The 21,347-nt window shown below is 35.3% G+C and overlaps 1 protein-coding gene and 1 long non-coding RNA gene across 2 annotated transcripts; both read right to left on the reverse strand.

Moving 5' to 3' along the window:
- Window positions 1–17,244: 17,244 nt before the first annotated feature.
- LOC107060533 (uncharacterized) lies at window positions 17,245–17,682 on the reverse strand. Its single transcript, XM_015308531.1, has one exon. The coding sequence runs from the start codon at window positions 17,680–17,682 to the stop codon at window positions 17,245–17,247; it is 438 nt and encodes a 145-aa protein (XP_015164017.1).
- A 2,204-nt stretch (window positions 17,683–19,886) lies between these two features.
- On the reverse strand, window positions 19,887–20,642 carry LOC107060546 (uncharacterized). Its single transcript, XR_001473403.1, has 2 exons — window positions 20,342–20,642; window positions 19,887–20,254 (listed from the first exon to the last, which is right to left on the reverse strand). It is a non-coding gene; the product is annotated as an uncharacterized lncRNA (long non-coding RNA).
- Between the last annotated feature and the right edge of the window lie 705 nt (window positions 20,643–21,347).

Below are 21,347 nucleotides of genomic sequence, written 5' to 3' on the forward strand. Positions count from 1 at the left end.
GGGGGCAACGGGCCAAAAGCCAAAATTTTGAATTTGAAATGCTCTTTTTCGAGGCAATAGTGAAAGGGATGGGAAGTTCTAAAAAGGGGGAAAAGGAAACGACGATGGTGATGGCTGCTGCAGGCGCCTGCTGCTTAACTGGATTTGCCGGGATTCACTACGTTGAACTGTTGTTCGCTGGAAAGGAAGATGTGGTAGGGGTGGGGTCGTTTGCAATGTTGTATTGTTACTGGTTTTGTTGGAAAAGGAATTGGATTTTTGGTGTTACTGTTGTAATGTTGTATTGGGATGGGCTGGGAATTATTTGGTGTTGGAAATTGGAATTGGACCTTTAGGAAGTGGCCCAAAATTGTTCTTAAAATATGGGGTAAACAATTGACTAAAAAAATAATAGCCAAATGGATTTCAATTATAGCCGAATAGAATTTAATTGGTAAATTCGGCTAAAATTTAAACAATGAGTTAATATAAATTAATTAATGAGCTTCTTAATCTTAACGAAATAAAATAATTAATTTAATTATAAACAAATTTACTCAAAAACATAAACATAACTTAAACTAATCAAGCAAATACTTAATTAAAGCAAAAAATCTTTTTGAGACGATTTTCGAATATACTTAAAATATATTAATTATATACATAATTATATAAAACACATATATTATTTAAAAATTATAAAAATGACAAAAATATTTAAAATAACTTACAAACTATATTATTATTATTTTGTTATTATTATTTTTGAAATGTTATAAAAACTAATTATTTTAAATTGTTTGAAATCGAAGAAGCTCAATGATTAATTATATATTGGAGGGCCAAAATTGGATGTGAACACTTTCCCTTGGGATGCTCCTGTCTTGTTTGTTAAGAAGAAGGACGGTAGTATGAGAATGTGCATAGACTATCGTCAATTGAATAAGGTAACCATTAGAAATAAGTATCCATTGCCTCGAATAAATGATTTTTTTGACTAGTTGCAGGGCACATCCGTCTTCTCTAAGATTGATTTAAGGTCAATTATCATCAGTTAAAGATTAGGCCTGAGGATATACCAAAAACGGCATTTAGGACCCGCTACGGGCACTATGAGTTCCTAGTTATGTCGTTTGGGTTAACAAATGCGCCTGAAGCCTTTATGAGCTTGATAAATGGGTGTTCAAACCCTTTCTTGATTCGTTTGTTATAGTGTTTATTGATGATATTAGGTTTACTCGAAGAGTAAGGAAGAGCATGCCGACCATTTTCGTATTGTTCTAGGTGTTCTTGAGAAATAAAAGTTGTATGCGAAATTTTCTAAGTGTGAATTTTGGTTGACTTCGGTTGCCTTTTTGGGGCATATAGTTTCAAAAGAAGGGGTAATGGTAGATCCCCAAAAGATTGAAGCGGTTAAAAATTGGGTCCGGCCTAGCTCTGTGACTGAAATTAGGAGTTTTGTGGGGCTCGCTGGCTACTATCGTCGGTTTGTGAAAAAAAATTCTTCTATTGCCGCACATTTAACAAAATTGACCAAAAAGAGGTACCTTTTTATCAATGGACTGAAAAATGTGAGGAGATCTTCCAAAAGCTCAAGACTCTTTTGACCACAACACTTATTCTTGCACTATCGGTGGAGGGTAAGGATTTCATTGTTTATTGTGATGCTTCACATTCAGGTTTGGGTGCGGTGTTAATGAAGGAAAAGAATGCCATAGCTTATGCATCGCGACAGTTGAAAGTTCATGAACGAAACTACCCAACATACGATTTAGAGTTGGCAGCGGTAGTGTTTGCTCTTAAGATCTGGCGGCATTATCTTTATGGTGTTAAGTGTGAAGTATTTACTGACCATCGTAGCCTGAAACATGTATTCACTCAAAAGGAATTGAATCTAAGACAGCGAAGATGGATGGAGTTACTTAAGGATTATGATGTGACCATCTAATTGTACTTATGCTTCACCCCGATCATATGGGTAAGGCTAATGTAGTGGCGGACGCACTAAGCCGGAAAGCGGTGAGTATGGGTAGTCTAGCTTGCTTGGGTGTGACCAAGCGACCTTTGGCTAAAGAAATTCAACATTTGGAGTCTAAGTTCATGCAGTTAGGAATATTTGAAAAAGGTGGGTTGTTAGCTAGCATTGAGGTTAGAGCCACCTTCATTGAGGATATCAAGGCCAAACAGTTTGAGGATGAGAATTTGAATGAGCTTAGGAAGAAGACAGTGATTGGTAAGGCACAAGATATGGTTCTTGATGTGGGTAGTGTATTCAGTTTTAAGGGAAGAATTTGTATTCCTAGAGTGGGTAACTTGATTCAGAATTTATTGATGGAATCTCATCGTTCGAGGTATTCTATTCATCCGGGTGTGACCAAGATGTACCGAGACTTGAAGCGACTCTATTGGTGGCCTAGCATGAAGAAAGACATAGCGGAGTTCGTGGCTAAGTGACCAAATTGTCAACAACTAAAATGTTACAACCCGAGCCTACACCCTGGATGTGGCCGACACTCGAGAACCATTATATTGTTTGTCCCCAAGAAAACCCTCATTCTGGTTGACTACAAGCGGAAGACTAACTCAATCATACAAAGCTTAAAAAGAGAATAAAAATTCATGAAACTCAAATACAAAGCTTTAACTCAAAGAAAAACTCTAAATAAAATAAATTATTCAACTCGTCATAAAATAGGTAACTTAAATCTTTAAAACATTAAATAAAATAAATGAACAGACTTCTGAAACTCTACAGTCTACCTATGAAGCCTCTAAATGACGAATATGGAAGTCGGGACAAGACCCACGACCACCTAGCAACTGATATAACTGAAAGTAAAAGTGGAACCCTCTGAAAGCAAGGAGGCTCACCATAGCGAACTCGAACTCCATGTGGTATCAACGAAGCTTCTATTGATGACCCCGAATACATGTATCTGCATCATTTCATGATGCAGGCCAAATGGCTCAATACGTGAAATGTACGAGCATGTAAGGGGAATTCTAAAGCATAAATATAGGCTTGAACTTGATAAAAAAGGAAACAGACTTTACCTCTTATGAACTCACTCAACTCAACTCAACTCAAGAATAAGATACTCAACTCAAAGATATGATACTCAACTCACAGGTACTCAACTCAAGATACTCAACTCATGATACTCAAGGATAAAGCAACAGTAAAAGATGCAATATATATGGAAAGCTTTTAAAACAATAGATAGCAACTCAATGTATTGAAGAATACAATAATAACTCAATTTGTATGCAAGGATACAATATAAACTCTATTTGTATATGAAAATACAAAATAAACTCTATGTATATAAGAATACAAAATATCTCTGTGGGAGTTTCTCTAACCGACAACCATCACTATGAGCTATGTGATGATACAGCGTATTGCCCACGCTACCAGAACTGTCTTATCCTTTGCCAGGGTATAAGACCTACTCACTAAGTGGATCCAATAGTTTATTCTAAAAAAGTATTAAGGAATCATCTAAAAAGTATGATCCTTTCTACCCACGTTGGCCACATGGTTTATGGGGATGTGAGTTATCTAAACTCTCCCCCATATCGGTGCTCAATACTACTCCCAAAATATACTAGCTCATATGTTTAAAAACATAATTTTTATGTGGTTTAAGATTATTACTCAAAATCTTTCTCTAAAAAGAGATATTACTCAAATTGCTCAAAACTCTTTTGGAAATCTCAATTTCCTCCTTTTTTAAATGTGAAAACATTTACTCTTGGGAATACTTAGTTCCCATATATCATTTTAAAGAAAATGAACTCAACTTTGCTCTTTCTCAAAAATGTTTCAAAATCATATTATAATATGATCATTGATGACTCGGGAAGTCATACCGCATAAACATTGATGATATATCTAGATACCATACTGCTCATACATTGATGACATACTCAATTGTCATACTAATCATGTTTTAGAAAACTCTTTTCTCAAAACTCTTTACTTTCTTAAAACTCAGTTTAAGAACTCAAGTGTTGACTTAAAAAAGCTTTTTAAAATTTATAACTCAAATCATAGGGTTCATGTGGAATTATGAACATGAACGACTCAACTCAGGGATCTTAATAGAAATAAAGAACCTCAGTGCTCAGAACTCAAGACTCAATGATACTACTCATTTCTATACTGCTCGACTCATAGGGTTCATGCGGAATTATGGGCATGAACAACTCAACTCAAGGGCTTCATGGGTAACATGTAGTAGTCCCATAAGTAGGAATATAGGAACTCAATGCTCAAAGACTTAGAAATCAATGATACTACTCTCAAAGATGCTTAATGTATGAAGTTCATGCAGAATTTATGGGCATGAACGACTCGACTCGAGGGTCTACATAACAATATGGAACTCATGTATACGAGTCTTCTTATTCTCATACTTACTTTCTCAAAACTTAGTATAAAACTCAATAATTAGGAATAGAATTTTTTTAAAAAGAACCATTAACTCAACAACTCAAATCAACTTATCTCAAGAATACTCAAATCTAGGGGTAGAATCCTAAATTTTTCTTTTACTGATTTGAAAGAAGATTTAGGGCGTGTGAATGAACTAGTCCAACACTATGATAGCCTTACATACCTGGCAGAACAAGGTTTTTGAAGAATCTTAAAGAAGAACTTGATTAAAAGTCTTGAAACCCTAGCTTGAAGGTAAACAATCAAGAAAACCTTTCTTGAGATTCTTGAATTAGTTTCTTGAAATCTCTATGACCAAGATTTATTATTTTCATTAGTGATTCATAATTGTATGGAGGAACTTGAGTTAGAAAGAATGGAATTCTTGGAGAAAACTTATCTTGAAGAAGAATCTTGAAGAAAGAATTTTGAATGGAGTCTTCTACTTTGATTTTTCCTTAGGGTTTTGCCCTATGGTTTGAGAGAGAAGAGAATGATGAACTAAAAAAGATGAAAAATTGATTGTTTTGAGCCTTTTATTAGTCAAAATATTCGTTTAGGGTTTTCTCGGAGGTAAAAAAAAAAACCCTTTTTAATGTTTTCCCGTCGGCTAAATTCGTAAAAGCACTGTATAGGTTACTAAAATAGCCATAGCTTTTTACTCAAAAATTAGATTGACACGAAATTGGTGGCGTTGGAAAGTAAATTCAAATACCTTTAATTTAATAGGTTATGGCTCACGTAACTCTTTATATTCTAAGATATATGGTCGTTTGAAGTTGACCCAAGTAGAATCTTACATCAAAACTTAATCGATAAGGAAACTTCAAGAACACTTATCAAGAACTCATCAAGAACTCTAATCTTTCAACTTTAAGAATGAAATTTTACTAAAAATAACATGATTGGCGTGTGGATGAACAAACCCAGCACTATGGAAGCTTACATACCTCTTAGGGATTAAACTCATGGAAAAAATTCGCAACAAAATGCAAGACTCTTGACGAGCGTCTTGATCCTCTCCTCTTTTCTCCTCTTTTCTCCTCTTTTCTCTTCTTTTCTCTTCTTTTCTCTTCTTGAACTCTCAACTAAAACCCTAGGCGTATATTAGGATTATAAAACTAAACCTAATAGGATTGGACCCTTAAAACCTTACTAAAAATGAATTAAATCTGATTTGGTAAGGAAAAGACCAAAATACCCCTTACTATTTTCGGGTAACTTTCCTTAACTGGACAACCTAACTTCAAAAGGGCATATCTCACTCATCCGACCTCAAAACTTAGCAAACTTGGTAACGTTGGAAAGATATTTCAAAGACCTTGTACCTTGTAGTCCACCTAACTCATCATGTATTGAAAGTTATGATCATTTTAAGTTGACCAAAACTTAGAAGAACCTAGGAATGACTTGAATGAATTCTCTTTAATTCTTTTTGGAACTCAAGGTGCTATATCTAGTGATCTTAATACTTAATAAATTTTGAATTCCTTTGTAGAATCCTACTCATAGCGAAGGATGGTTCGAGTCTTCGTTCAAAAAATTTCTGAGGTGTTACATAAAATATGGGCCTCAAAGGCCTGCAAGTTTGCTTCAAAAAATGTCAATTCCAGAATGAAAGTGGGAAAGGATAGCCATGGACTTCGTAATTGGTCTTCCCAAGACATTGGGAAAGTATGATTCTATTTGGGTAGTTGTTGACAGATTGAATAAGTCAGCCCATTTTAGTCCAGTCAGAACAGACTATAATGCGCAGCAATTAGCTAAAGTGTATGTGAAAGAGATAGTAAGTCCGCATGGAGTACCCCTTTCTATCATCTTAGACCGTGGCACGCAGTTCATATCCAAGTTTTGGGGAAAATTGCATGAAGAGTTGGGTACTCAACTCACCTTTAGCACAGCCTTCCATCCACAGACGGATGGGCAATCAGAGAGAACTATTCAAGTATTAGAGGACATGTTGAGGGCATGTGTGATTGACTTTGGAGGACATTGGGATAAGTATATACCCTTATGTGAGTTCTCCTATAATAACAGTTACCACTCCAACATTGATATGACACCATTTGAGGCACTATATGGGAGAGGATGTAGATCACATGTATGATGGTTTGAGGGTGGATATGTGAAACCCCTGGGAGTGGACTTGGTGAAGGATGCTCAAGAAAAGGTAAGAAGTATCCAAGCTAAGCTCCTAGCAGCCCAAAGTCGACAGAAAAAGTATGCAAATCATAAGGTAAGGGACATGGCACTTCAAACTGGAACGTTTTCCTTAGGGTATCACCCATGAAATGGGTGATGAGATTCGGCAAGAAAGGCAAGCTTAGCCCCCGATACATTGGACCATTTGAAATCCTTGACCGTGTAGGACCAGTTGCTTATAGATTGGCCTTACCTCCTAACTTATTGGGAGTTCATCCAGTATTTCACGTATCCATGTTGATGAGATATCATAATGACGGGGATTACATCATAAAATGGGACTCACTTGTGTTAGACAAAGACCTTCAATATGAGGAAAAATCGATTGCAATTCTTGATCGTGACGTCCGGAAGCTGAGGACCAAAGAGATTAAGTTTGTGAAAGTTCAATTGAAGTATCGTCCAGTTGAGGAAGCCACTTAGGAAATCGAGAAGGACATGCGAGACAAGTATCCCAATTATTTGACGATTTAGGTACTACTCCACTCTTGCTTTAGCCTGTTTTCCCCTAGTTTGTCACTCGGGGACGAGTGATGGGTAAATTGATATCTATTGAAATGACTTGTTTTCGTCGTTATAGAAAATCCATCAGGCAAAAATTTTGGGCCGGAAAACTTTTTGGTAGTAACTTGAAATTTTCCAACGTCCAAATTTGGACGAAATTGGAATCAGTGAGTTCTAGGGAAATCTAGTAACAAATGGGGGGGGTCTAATTGTGAATTTGACCACATGAGTAGAAAGCTAAGACGTCAAGGAAACTGTACGACTTTACGGATTTAAATTCGGGCAACTAGAACTCTCAAAATTGATCGTAGCGTTAACGAGTATTTTCTGAGTGTCGTGGGATGAAAGTGTGTTGTGAAATGGGGGTTTGGAACTCTTCAATCGACTTTTTTTCTCCATGCAAACCGTTATGGCGGGATTAGTGCTGCCACAGCGGGACAGTCGTAAAATAAGTCGATAATAAACCCCAAAAATGGCATTATTCTGTAATTTCCATTTTTGAGAGCTATGAGACGACCCCAGATGAGTTCTTGATAGTTTACCACCAAAATTTGGTGCTAAAAGTAAGGTTTTCACTCCCCGATTCCATTTTTCGATCCGTAAAACGTAAAATCGTGATAGGATCTCGTTGGGGGAAGGTTTTGGATGGTGGGAAGAACCCTAGCTGCACCTTAGGGTCATAATTTGGGTCTTGGTTCATTGGGTTAGTTGTAATCCGGATAAATTAGACCTTAAATATTGATCCTTGCATTTAATTGTTTGTTTGTAGACCTAGAGCAAGCGGAAAGAATCCGAAAAGGGAAGAATCAAGTTTCTTAGGGGATTCAAGCTTTGTTCGAGGTAGGTGATGGTTGTTATTTCATGTGTGTGATATATGTTTATACTTGCTTCATTATATTGCATGTATGTATGTGAATGTTGCATTATTGATCACACTAATCGTAAATGAGTATGAACGAATAACCATATGCCATGAATCATCTCTTGATTGTATGCTTTTGAGAATGTACATTGTGATTGTGATTGTGGTATGTTGAATGGATCGGGTGTCACGAAATGGCACACTAACTGGGATCGATTGCCACGTACCGTCATAAACTCTGGATCGGGTGTCACGAATCGGCACACTAACTTGGAACGGGTGTCACGATCTGGCACATTAACTGTTTGAGTATGGGTTCCGTGAGAGGACCAATGAGTTGTCATATATGTGTAACATTGATAATGTGGAATTGTGTATTGATCCAAAATGATATTAGTATTGTGTATGTTTGGTGTGTGCATGTTTTATAATGTGGTAATGACTTGCTTATATTGCACTTAGTGGAATAGCCGTGTGATCCTACCAGTTCATTGTGGTTGTGTACTGATACTGCACTTGCTCCTTCTTTTTTGAGTACAAGACATCTTCAGGAGGCTATTGACAGACCTCATTTAGAATACCGGTGATCGATTCAAATTCAAGGTTTGAGCCAGTTCTTCCAGGCTGCCATGAGTTCTCGTTATGTTTAGTCCATTGTTATTCGGGCTTAGACTAGTACTTTAGATTTTCTTATGTTTAGTTGGGTTGTATCCATTTCCTTTAGACTGTTGGTTCCTTGTTAGAGTTTTGGTACATTGACTTTCAGGTTCTAGGGATTTATTTCCGCATTGTTTTGTTAGTCGTTTTTAGATCTTTTGGAAGTTTATGGGAACTTCAGTTTTTTGCATTTAAACCTGCTTATGTATCTTTAAATGCTTAGTTTGAGGTTAGTTGATTAGTAGTTATGGTTCTCCCACCGGAGGGTTAGTATGGGTGCCACTCACGACAGTATGGGTCGTGACATCGACATTTTGGAAGAAACCCAAGAAACTTAATTTGATTGAAAAATCTTCTTTTTTTCACACATCTAATTCCTCCATCGTGGGTTTATTATTACTGTCCAAGTTTCCATTACTTATGGTACTATGGAAGCAAAGTGGACGTGAAAACTTTCATAAGCCAAGTGGGGAAGCTTTTATTTAGGCATAATGTATAAACGTACGTATCATTCGATTTGGTCTCATTTGATATGTATGTTCAAACTGTATGTGGTATCTTAAATGGCAAGTTGCAGTGGCGGATGTACATTCAAGTGTATGGGTGCTCACATTTGGGACCCAACACTATTATTTATAAAAGAAACCTAGTAATTTGTATGAATATGTAAATTGAGCACCCATATTGAGTACCCATTTTGGTACCAACTTCAAATTACAAATAATTGAGCACCCATAACTAAAAAATTCTGGATCCGCCACTGACAAGTCGTGTATTATGTGGAATCCTGCTTGCATTATGCAACATTTATCTACTTGTTCAATCATATATATAATAGAACCTTAGGCCCGCCTATGAGGCGCCACCACAAATCATGATTCCCTTTTAATTTATTTATTTCCAAAACTAGCATTCCCCTTTCATGAAAAATTGTCACTTTTATGAAAAATTGTGACTTTTCTGAAAAATTGTGATTTTTATGAAGAGTTGCAACTTTTATGAAAAGTTGTGACTTTTATGAAAGATTGTGACATTTTCGAAGGGTTGTGACCTTTCCGAAGGGTTGTAACTTTTCCAAGGAGCTGTGACCTTTCCGATAAGGCACAATAAGCATTTGTTCACACTACCCTTTGTTGTCTATAAATAGGGGAATTTCCTCTCATTTTAAAACAAATTGTGCATTCAGTGAGCTCGATTTGTTCCTTTCTGTTTCATTATATTGTTACAGATCCTGGTGTGTTTTTTTACAGTCATTAATTTATGCTTATGCTATTATTTGTTATTTTTGAGTACATGTTTAAACATTGTTTTTTATGTTTCTGCAAAGTTGTTGTTATAAGTATTTGTTAGTACAAATTACATACCACACGTTAATTGAGTATCCATGCAAGTTTTCTCTACTGAAATTGTTGAATGTACAATAAAAAAAATTCCTTAAAGATTTATACTAACATCTCTTGAAGACAAAATTCAAATTTGGTATGTCATTGTAAGGACATAAAGACCTTAAAAATGTTATCGCACCTTGATGTGCGAAGTGAACCAGGAAAAGAAGACAAGAGTTAATAAACTTTTGACATGGGTTCAAGGATAAATTATAAAACCAAATTAAAGATGATTGATTGAAGGATAAATGATGAGATGTTATAATTATCATTTTCATTTACATTATTAATGTTTGTTACTACGTAATCTTGTATGTAAGATAATATTGTGTTTTAGTTTTAATGACTGACAGTTTTATGTATTATTTTATAAATTTCATGATATTAAATTCCCACTGAAGCGCGAATAATTTTACTAATTTTATATTAATTTAAATGTTTATTTGCGCACACCAAAAATTGAAGGGATAGACGTCCACTAAACTCAAGTAAAAAAAAAATTGATAATCTTTAGAAGATTCACTTTCACTTGGACTGAAAGACCCTCATCAATGATTGTTTATGTGTCCTCGCCTACTCCTCTTCTACTGAATGCAACAAATGTGGCCATTCCAGTTAATAATTATATGTAAATATTCCTTCATTGTCGTTTCATTTTTTATTTAAAAATTAAGAAATTAACTTTCCATAAAATAAATAGATATTCAACTTGAGATGCATGAATTCATGTTTGTCTTTTTATTTAAGAAGACAACTTTTTTTGTATTGTGGATAGATACAAAATTTTACGACGATCATATTGTTTATTAGCATCGTCGATGCTGAAATCAGATCCAACTTCATGTTCCTATTTTATTAACCCTATCAATTGCATACATACAAAAGATGAGTATAAAAAGAGAGCAGAAGAAAAAAAAACGAATATTTGATCCTTCTTCTATATTTTAATTTCTCTAGAAGAAATCAAAACTCGTTTACTACAATTTTTTTGGAGCAAAACACGTTGCTATTTTCTTCACTATGTGTGTATAAATATATATATATATATACACACACACCGCGTTAATCCAAAATAGCTTCTTACCAGCTATGTTCTGATGTATTAGTACATATAACATTTTTTTTCTTCTTAATAACAAGTTGCATAATTGTAGGATTTTAACTTATATATGCTAACCATTTTGAAACTTGGCCGGCACTTTCACTTTTTTTTTTTTTACCTTTTGTTTTAAGTTTTGTGCACTGTCAGTGTATGAAATTTCTACACCTATCATGTACTTTTAATGAAATTTAATCATAGTAATTTATTTTAATAAAATAACAATAATTATAAAAAAGGAAAAAGAAAAGGATATCAGCAGTTGAGTCCTACTTGGATTCTGTCATATTTATTCCATAAATAAATTATTTTCTTTCCAAACTTAAATACAATATTGAGGTTTATCGTAGGTTTTCCCAGGATCATGCTTATGTAGTTCTTCAAAGCATCAAAACTTGTGAATTTGCTAAGAGATAATTTTTAAAGCATCAGACGATTTTGAAACTTGAAAATTTTCTTCTACTTAGTGGTATGTCGTTATACAATTAGAACAAATGTCACATTTTAAAGTATATTGTCGTCGTCTCCATTTCTCTTGCTTTACTGGCTGACTCAGATATTGCTAGCTTTGGAGTATCTGCATTCCAATTCCAACTATGTACATACTAGAAACCTCAAGTTATGTAATGGCATCAGGTTAGGTAATTTTGTATCGATTTGCAAAGCATTACTGAAAGCTTTTTCAGATCTTGGTTTCAAAGGGAACAAGCAGAAATGTAGAGATTTGATTTGATAGTGTTCTATGGCAAGTCCTGGTTCATGTAATGCTGTTAACTGGTTGATGTTCTCATCTAGAGGGGTATCTGCTAAGTGTCTTTATCTGATCTGAGTTGGTTTCAATTTAACCTAACGTATGTCCTAGAAGAATTCTAGGCAAAGGTTGAAAAGACAATGTCTCAGGCTCTCAGCAAGAGCTAGAGGGCTTCAACGAACTAGATTGCCTTCAATATTGAAGTAGAACTCATTCAGATTGCATTCCATTACTTGTAATTCAGTTACTTTGAAAATAAAACCAGAAAATTGTCCCAAATTCTCTTGTATTATTGAAGCTATGTATGTGCAAACAATGAGAAAGAAGTTATTATCTTGGCGTGCATACATAACCAGGAAGGTTATAGCTTCATTGATCTTTATATTCCTGTTACTCATGTCGAAGCTGACGACATGAATGATGTAGCTCGTTTGGCATATGAGTATGGTTCAGGATAACTCTGGCTCACTGGAACAGAACACTATTATTCCCAATATTGAGAACTGAAGAGGTTCAAATGCAAGTATCTCTGCAAGGCTATTCGAGGAGCTTGTTGGTGTGCTGAAACCATCTAGGGATTGTGGAAAAATTTTCTCATGAGCTTCGGTAAAACATGTTCCATGAGTTGCCAACCAACCAAAAAGCAAAACTCAATATTTCAGCGGCATAACATCTTGGTGCTGCCTCTGTATCTGATTTTGCCGGGTATGAATTTGATGATGTACTTTCTTAACCAAAGGATTGTGTTTTATCTTGGATCTTCCATTAAATAATGTCATTCTGGTAGTTTTTTTTCAAAACTTGTGCACACCTATTTGACAACCTATCTAGTGCTTCCTTACTAGCCTCATAAGAGATACTTGCTTTTGAACTTCTTCAGTTATCTTCTTATACTAATAATGTTTTGTTCCACAGTCAATTGGAGCTCTCTTGAACCATACTCATCAGCCAAACGAGCTAGGTCATCAATGTTGTTTGCTTGGACACGACCCATTGGAATGTGAAGGACGATAAAGTTGTAGCCATCTTGTTTCTCTAGAAAAAATTTCTAGACTACCTTATGATTTATGTCATGTTTCTATCTTCACAATAGTCAACAACATGCATATAAAGCTCCTCTTATCCACTCAAACAACATGTATATTATATGGTGTAAAAGAAATGGAAGATGATTCGAAGAGAAAAAAAGAGACGTTTTATGATTTCAAATATAAATGTATTCAGAATTTGTACCATTGTATGAAATGAAATGAAATTTTATTCAAAATATGAAAGACTAAAGTTATAATTTATGTAATGTAATACAAGTCCAGATCTTTGTACTGGTTATGGTGCCATTTTGGAACTATTTATCAATAAAAACTTATTGGATAAGTGATTTCCTGTACATTTATGATCTTTAACATCTATCTCGTGTTTTGCTATTTTTGAAACCTGGAAATGAAGAGGAAATTCATAGACTGATGATACTATTAGCAGCTGGTGACAGAGGAGGAAGAGAGAAAAAGCTCAACAACATCTGGTGTATCACAGGGGCCTGCGCACCGAAAAGGAACAAGTTTTGTGTACTACCAGGAAACATTTCAAGAATAATACTTGTACTTTTGCTAACTGTTTAGTCATTCTTCAAAAATTCTATTAATTTTTGCATCAATTTTTTGGTCCTGATAGGAGGGTTTTTTATTACTGGGATATTGATAAAAAACACACCTGAAGTAGTATCATTTTCTTGCGAGTTCCCTACATTAACTATCATGTGTTTGCGTTTCCTAACTATTTATCAAAACACGCCTCGAAATTAATGAGTCTTTTTTTAAGTAGTAAAAAATCTTTATATACCTCCCAAATACAAGTCAATCAGGTCTCTAAAGGGTAAAAAGAACAGGAAAACAAAAAATAAATCCAAGTACAATATTTTTTGATAAGAAAATCCAAGCAACTACAAGTCAGCATCAATTAGAATACAGTATCTACTTAATCTTCTTATTAGGCCTCAACTGATCGATTGTTGTGTCCACACTTCTTCTTGCGGCAGTTGACAACACGAGGATGCAACCGAGCATAGCACTTGCGGCATATCATCTTCTCCTGATTGTATTTCTTAGCCAAAGCCATCAACGGTGGCTCAATGATTTCACCATGAAACCTCAGCACCAGATGTAATCAGAACCTACAAAGTATGTAATAAAAATATTTTTTGTTTGATGAGGATCAACCACACAGTAAAAATAAACAAAAGATAGGAGACAATCTCATATCCAAGAGAACCGACAAGGAATCTATTTTGTCCAACTCAAACAAGAGATGATCCGGTAACTAGAAAAAAATCAACCATGTAGTAAAATCATACACACTAGCAAACTCAGTTCATTGATCAACATTCTTACCTGTTGATTATGTCCAAATACTAATACTGTCTTTACACCATAAACACATCAAAATAAACTATGAAAGGACTAATTAGAATTAAAAAATAGAGAAAAACTAATAAATCTAAATCGAAAGAACTATTTCTAATTGTATAACGACATACCACTAAGTAGAAGAACCTTGTCAAGTTTCAAAATCGCCTGATGCTTTAAAAATTATTTCTTAGCAAATTTACAAGTTTTGATGGTTTGAAGAACTACATAAGCATCATCCTGGGAAAACATACGGTAAACCTCAATATTGTATTTTAGTTTGGAAAGAAAATAATTTAGTTATGGAAATAAATATGATTAGAATCCAAGTAGGACTCAACTGTTGATATTTTTTTTTTCTTTTTTATAATTATTGTTATTTTATTAAAATAAGTTATTATGGTTAAATTTCATTAAAAGTATCTGATGGTGTAGAAATTTCATACACCGACGGTGCACAAAACTTAAACTCTTATTGTTATAGACATTGTATAATTAACGGAGAAGGGTCTAAATTGCCCTTCAACTATTTGAATTGGTACAAAACTATCCTCTATCCACTTTTCGACTCCCCAATACCCCTGACGTCAACTTTTTGGTTAAAATATATCCTTATTTCTAACGGTCCAGACCTATAAGGTGGATGAAGGGCTATATTGTACCAAATCTCATAATTTAAGGGTATTTTAGGCCATTTTCGTTAAAATAATTTTATATTACTTAATATATGGGCTCATATCTTTGGCTTGATTTTGGATTCCACATTACATTTGAAATAGAAAAAAGGTTAGTCCTCTACTCTCTATCCACTATTTTTTCTTCTTGGATTTTGTCCATCAGTTGGTAAACACATAAAAGACTTGTTGGTAATTGTTGAAATGTGGCCTTGAAATTTTCTTTGGTATATTCGCCAACCAATTTTCGGTTGGCATATTGTTGGGAAGTTTACTAACGAAGAGAAAAGAGTTAGTAAATTTGGTTCTTCACTATTCAATTATGTTAGTGATATGTTGGCAAATATACTAAAATAAAATAAAATGTTGTTAGTATTTGGTTAGCAATTATATAACAGATAACAACTCGGTTGCTAAGCTCAATAGTAAATTCACCAAAATACATTGGTAATCAATTTGTAATTTCGGTTAAGAAAAAAATGTGTTGGTATTTCGTTGGTAAATTACCAACGAATTTTAAAGTTGTAACTAAGAATGACTATCTACTCATGTAACTTATGTTACTAATTGGTTAGTATTTTAAAAACACAAAAAGATCATTAGTAATTTGTTAGGAAGCTTACTAACTTATTGTGATTTTGTTGGTAATATATATTATTTATGGTCAATATTCGGTTAGTGATTGGTAATGTATATATATTGCCATATTACTAACTAAATGGTAATTCGATAGTAAAGTTTCACTTTATATATTTGTATTAATCAATAGCTTTTACGAATCTTAAAAAGTCTGAAAACATAATAAAATTCAGTGATCCTTTGATAAATTATAACTTCACTAAAACAATGCAAAAACTAAGATGAAGAGTTCAAAACAAATCCAAATACATAAACAATGAAAGATATGTGTACAATAGTTTGGAAATTTTAAATGACTCATATCATTATTTGATGATGGGTCATGTCTAAGCTAATGTGGTGTACCAGCGGGCAGTGTACCAGGGGTGGTTTAGGCAGCCCAGCTATGAGGATGGGCAAACGTTCTTAGAGTCTTATCAACTTGCTCTTGCATTTCTAGCTGCATTTCGTTTTTCATTTCTTCATGCAATTCATGTCGTATCTATTCTCTCATCTCCTCTCATCTCATGTTTCATCTCCTCCTTCATTTCTTGAACGTATTCCTTCACTTGAGCATCAAAACTACAATCTTGAGGTTGAGAAGTTGAAGCAGATGATGAGCCAACGTTCTCATAGAAAACAGCTTGAGAACCAAGACCATATATACATGCCTTCCTAACCCCACCCACTTCATCCATGTAAATCTTTGAAAAATCTACTGTCGGAGACTCGCCAGATTCATCTACAAGCTGAGATGCAGATGTGATCTTAGACATTACAGCATCCTGAAAAATAAATAAATGTATATTATGTTAAGAAAAAATGTCTAGCGATTATAAATATACAAGACAAATGATATCAGTCGACCATCTTTGTCATTGACAATACCTCCACCACACTTATCATTTCTACAGCTGCAATTAACATTTATTTTGACATACGCACCTGTAGTTCATATTCAGTGTACAAAAATAGTCTTTTAGGGACTAAGGTTTTTTTTTTCCAGAACTGAAAAGATAGCATTTCATATTAGTTAGTAAAGCTATGATAGTTCAAAATCATACAACTAAACATGCTAAGAACTTTTGAAAGGAAGGATATAGAGGATCACCAAACAAAAGTACAAACCTACCAAACTAAGCTATTCTATGCAAATCTATGCTTTTTAGATGCAATGTAATTCACATTGCCTAAACAGGAGGAAGCCTAACATATAGGCTTCAGAAGAACCAGAAACTTAGTAAACCTCTAATGTGCTGTCTTTTAATAAATAAAGATTACAGAATTGGTCTTAAAGTTGGAAAGTAAACCTCATCATTCACTTTTTAATTGGTTTTGTGGCTGTGAGAAATTCTTTGGCATTCTTTGCCACATCTGCCTCCAGTATTGCTTCTAAGACAATGTCAGAACCTTTTGCTCCAGTTACACGTTTTGGCAACAATCCTGCGCTTTCAGCAGAGACAGGAAGTACAACAATACTGCCAGATCAAATATGCTAGAAGCATAGGGTACCGGGTAACCCCTCTTTGGTCAGTTCACTTAGACCTTCTCTCTCTATAGATACAGTTTTCAAAGTCTGTCAATCTCGCATAAGCACCTGCTTGGCTGTGCATATCAGATAAAGCTGAGTTCCTTTAATTATGCTCCTTAGGTGTGCTAGTTACTGTTTTGCTCTATTTATCAGATTTTTGAGGTCTATTTTCAACTATTGTAATCTCTTCATCAGATTTTTTAGGTCCATTTTCAACGATTGTACTCTCTTCATCAGATTTTTGAGGTCCATTTGCAGTCATGTTATCCCTAGCTGTAGTGTTGATGTTGTCCACTAGCCTTGATGTCAGTGGACCAGGATTCATAAAAGAGATTGTTCGAATTTCATGACGTATAGCTTCTAGTTGAGCCATGGTATCTTGCAGTTCCTTATGCACCTGGCGAGATTGGGACTGCTGCCTGACACTTTCTAACTGGCCACGGGCCAATTGAACATAACCAATGGAACGCCCAGCAAATCTGCCTACTGTTGTTGCGATGATTGGTAGATCTTTAGGTCCAATAAGAGCAGCAGTAGCACCAAGCAATAGAAATACCTCTCCATATGAAAATCCCAGCATCTCTTCTTTTCACTGTGTTTCTCTCTTATTATAGACCACCCCTAAGAAGATTGTTATCAAGGACTCTTTTGGGAAATTCGCTCAGGGAAGTCGTCTATGAGACTTGCTGGTGGGCAATTAGCCATGCCAGACACATGCTGTTGACTCTTCTGCCATCACTCTGTAGAATTCCTACTTGAAGACGCGAAGAGTCCTCGGAGAAGAGCAGATCAACAGAAACAATAATTTTAGCTACTTATTAAGAATCAACTATGATTTGAACAATATTTATTTACGCTATTTGGATTATCGTTACTATTTCTACCATTGCCATGGCCATGATCTTCTTCAGCAATCGCTTCCACTTCGACAGGGCCTTGTGTCCCAAGTTGATGTTTTAGAACTTGCATTTTTCTATTTCATTTAGAGCAAAAGAAATGTTGCATGTTATGAACTTCTTGACATACATCTTCTCAGTACTACGTTATCCCACATCTTACTCTCCAAATTTCCCAAGTAGTAATGATAGGAATAATTTAGAGATCAAGGCAATCAAAGAATTATGGCTCCTGCTTTTTCATCATTTAACTAAAAAATTTATGTAGGATAAGTTTACCAATGAATACTAAACAGGCCACGTATGATTTTCCATAATTTCTGGGCAAGCACACAATTACAGAACAAATGTTCCATCCCATAGCAGGTGAGGAGCAACAACATCTAGAAGATTGGCTAATCCCCATCTTGATAATCCTATTGTTTGTGGGTAATGTGTCCCTCAAAGCTCTCCAAACAACAAGAGTGAAATACAAGATTTCTCTAAAAAATGACAGACTAATGGGGAATCCCTCAGCGAACTACCATGGAAAGGAGAAATTCACATGGACAAACAAACAAATAGGGGTGGATGAAATATGAAGTATGATGGACAGCGCTCTTGGTAATTTTGACTGGATGATGACCTGGGGACATGTGCAAGTCGAGTACGACTTGCCAGTGATTTCTTATCACTCTTCCATGATTATTAAGTTGTATGCAGCACCTCAGATGAAAAAAAACTCCTTCCAGATTTTTCAAAGTCCTAGCTGACCATGAAGAATTCTTACCTATGGTTAGTGAAGAACAAAAACAACAAAAAGAACACGGGAAGATGAAAAATGTATTAGCTTAAGCTGAGGGCACTAAAGCCACTACTCAAAAGGCTGCATAGTAGTGAATTTCAGTAATACAAAGCAACAAATTGATATGCAGTGTCTGCATAAAAGGCTCTTGTTGAATTTGGAGAAGTGGTTTTTAATAGAGGAGAGCAACTTGAATCAAAAGTCTAAGGCGAGGTGGATTAAGCTTGGGATTCCAACACAAAGCATTTATCTGCAGTGATGAAGGTAAGAGCTTAGAGGAAACAAATAACTTAAATTATGTCTTTATCGAGAAGCAAGCTTACAACTCTTGAGTTCATAGAAACTGAAAATGTTACATTTTAGAAGAGTCTTATTGGTTCTGCAGCTCCTACGCTACCAACAGTAGACATATCGATTATGAGAAGGGGACCTACACTTACTCTAGAACAACAAACTACTCTATCAAGAACCAAGCTTACAACTCTTGAGGTTATACAAACTGGAAATGTTACATTTTAGAAGAGTCTTATGGGTTCTGCAGCTCCTACGCTACCAGCAGTAGACATTGATTATGAGAAAGGGACCTACACTTACTCTAGAACAGCAAAATACTCTATCAAAAACTAAGCTTACAACTCTTGAGGTCATACAAACTGAAAATGTTACATTTTAGAAGAGTCTTATGGGTTCTGCAGCTCCTACGCTACCAGCAGTAGACATATCGATTATGAGAAGGGGACCTACACTTACTCTAGAACAGCAAACTACTCTATCAAGAACCAAGCGTACAACTCTTGAGGTCATACAAACTGAAAAATGTTACATTTTAGAAGAGTCTTATGGGTTCTGCAGCTCCTACGCTACCAGCAGTAGACATATCGATTATGAGAAGGGGACCTACACTTACTCTAGAAGAGCAAACTATTCTATCAAGAACCAAGCTTACAACTCTTGAGGTCATACAAACCGAAAATGTTACATTTTAGAAGACTCTTATGGGTTCTGCAGCTCCTACGCTACCAGCAGTAGACATATCGATTATGAGAAGGGGACCTACACTTACTCTAGAACAGAAAACTACTCTATGTACTGAAGTCACCGACCAGGAGATTATAGATAGTCTCAGTTGCACTTATAAAGCAGGGCCAGTGATCCACAATGATGTTTTGTTAGCTGTTAAAGATTTCATCCACACTGGAAAATTATATAGAGACATCAACTGCACTAATATGACACTAACCTCCCCCATTGTTAATCTTCAAATATTATAACCATGTATTTAATATTTGGGATAAACATGATGAATGACGACTAAGTAAATTCTCAACAAAAATTAAGAAAGATAATCAGCAATGTTTGGTGTTCCTTGCATATGTGCTCTTAGACTTCAGATCCACAAACTCATCGTTTCTTTTGGTATGTGTCTTCTTCAAAAGTTCGTGTGGATTAGGTGGCCGTCCAAGAACAGTCGCCTAAAATTGAAATCACATCCATCAAAGTTATTACTAGAGGAATTACGTTGAAAGAATTGTAACTTGACAAAATGAAAATAATTGTACCAGTTGTCTTGCATGCTGTCGGTGAGTCCGGGAGCCTCCAGTATGGCGCGAGGGAGCAGATCCTTCACCACATTTCTCACTTGGTCGATTTTTGGAACATTGTGCAGATTTAGCCTTAAAAGTCTCAGTATCATAGTGAGGCTTCCAGCTCTCCCAAACAGATTTTGGGATACTTTTTCATTTCTCCTCAGAGGATCTTGCTTCACATAACATACCCTTGTATTGTATTGAACTATTTTTCATAAAATGATCCTTTATGGAACCTTCAGTTGTCATATTCCAATGGAATCACTTCTGTTTAAAAGGGAAAGAAAAATATCACATGAATTGATATAATAGAAATTTTTAATGAATCAAATACATTAATAAAACGATAGTAAAATGGAATTTATGGATATAATTAGTACATGAATATTATAGTAGAAGGAGACACAATTATGTATCAAAAGATGTACCAAAAACAAGTATAATGGGTGTTGAAACAAGTCTGGTAAGAGAGAAAGTATATTGAAGAAGCTCGAATGAACATGGCTAAACTTGGAAGTAAGGCCAAATGCTCTGTTAGAAAATTATATGTGACGATTAGAGGAAATTATCAAAAAGTCTCATGGAGGAGGTTAACTGCAGTATCAGTGGTCCACCTAAATGGACATTCATTATGTACTTGGCTATACTGGGACGATTATACACCAGATACAGGTTTCTTGGATGGGGCATTGTTGATTATATGAGTTGTCCAATGTGCGGAGATACAAACGATACTATAGAGCACTTGCTTTATCAATGTACTTCCTCCCACAACGTATGGACTAAGTTGTTATAGTGGCAGGGCATAACAAGAGCTCCTATGGGACGGAAGGATGAAGTAGACTGGGCAAGTAATTTAATGAAAGGAAAGAGTCACAAAGCAGATATATAGAGAGTTGTCTTGGCTGGTAGTGTATACCATATTTGGATGGAAAGGAATCAACATATTTTCAAAGGCACACCAAGACAACCTGAAGTT

Source organism: Solanum tuberosum, unplaced genomic scaffold (genome assembly GCF_000226075.1).
Source record: "Solanum tuberosum cultivar DM 1-3 516 R44 unplaced genomic scaffold, SolTub_3.0 scf00089, whole genome shotgun sequence".
Lineage (NCBI taxonomy): Eukaryota > Viridiplantae > Streptophyta > Magnoliopsida > Solanales > Solanaceae > Solanum > Solanum tuberosum.

What these genes read in the sequence shown, in the direction of transcription:
- LOC107060533 (XM_015308531.1), bottom strand. Translation starts at nt 17,682, where the DNA reads ATGCTGGGATTTTCATATGGAGAGGTATTTCTATTGCTTGGTGCTACT.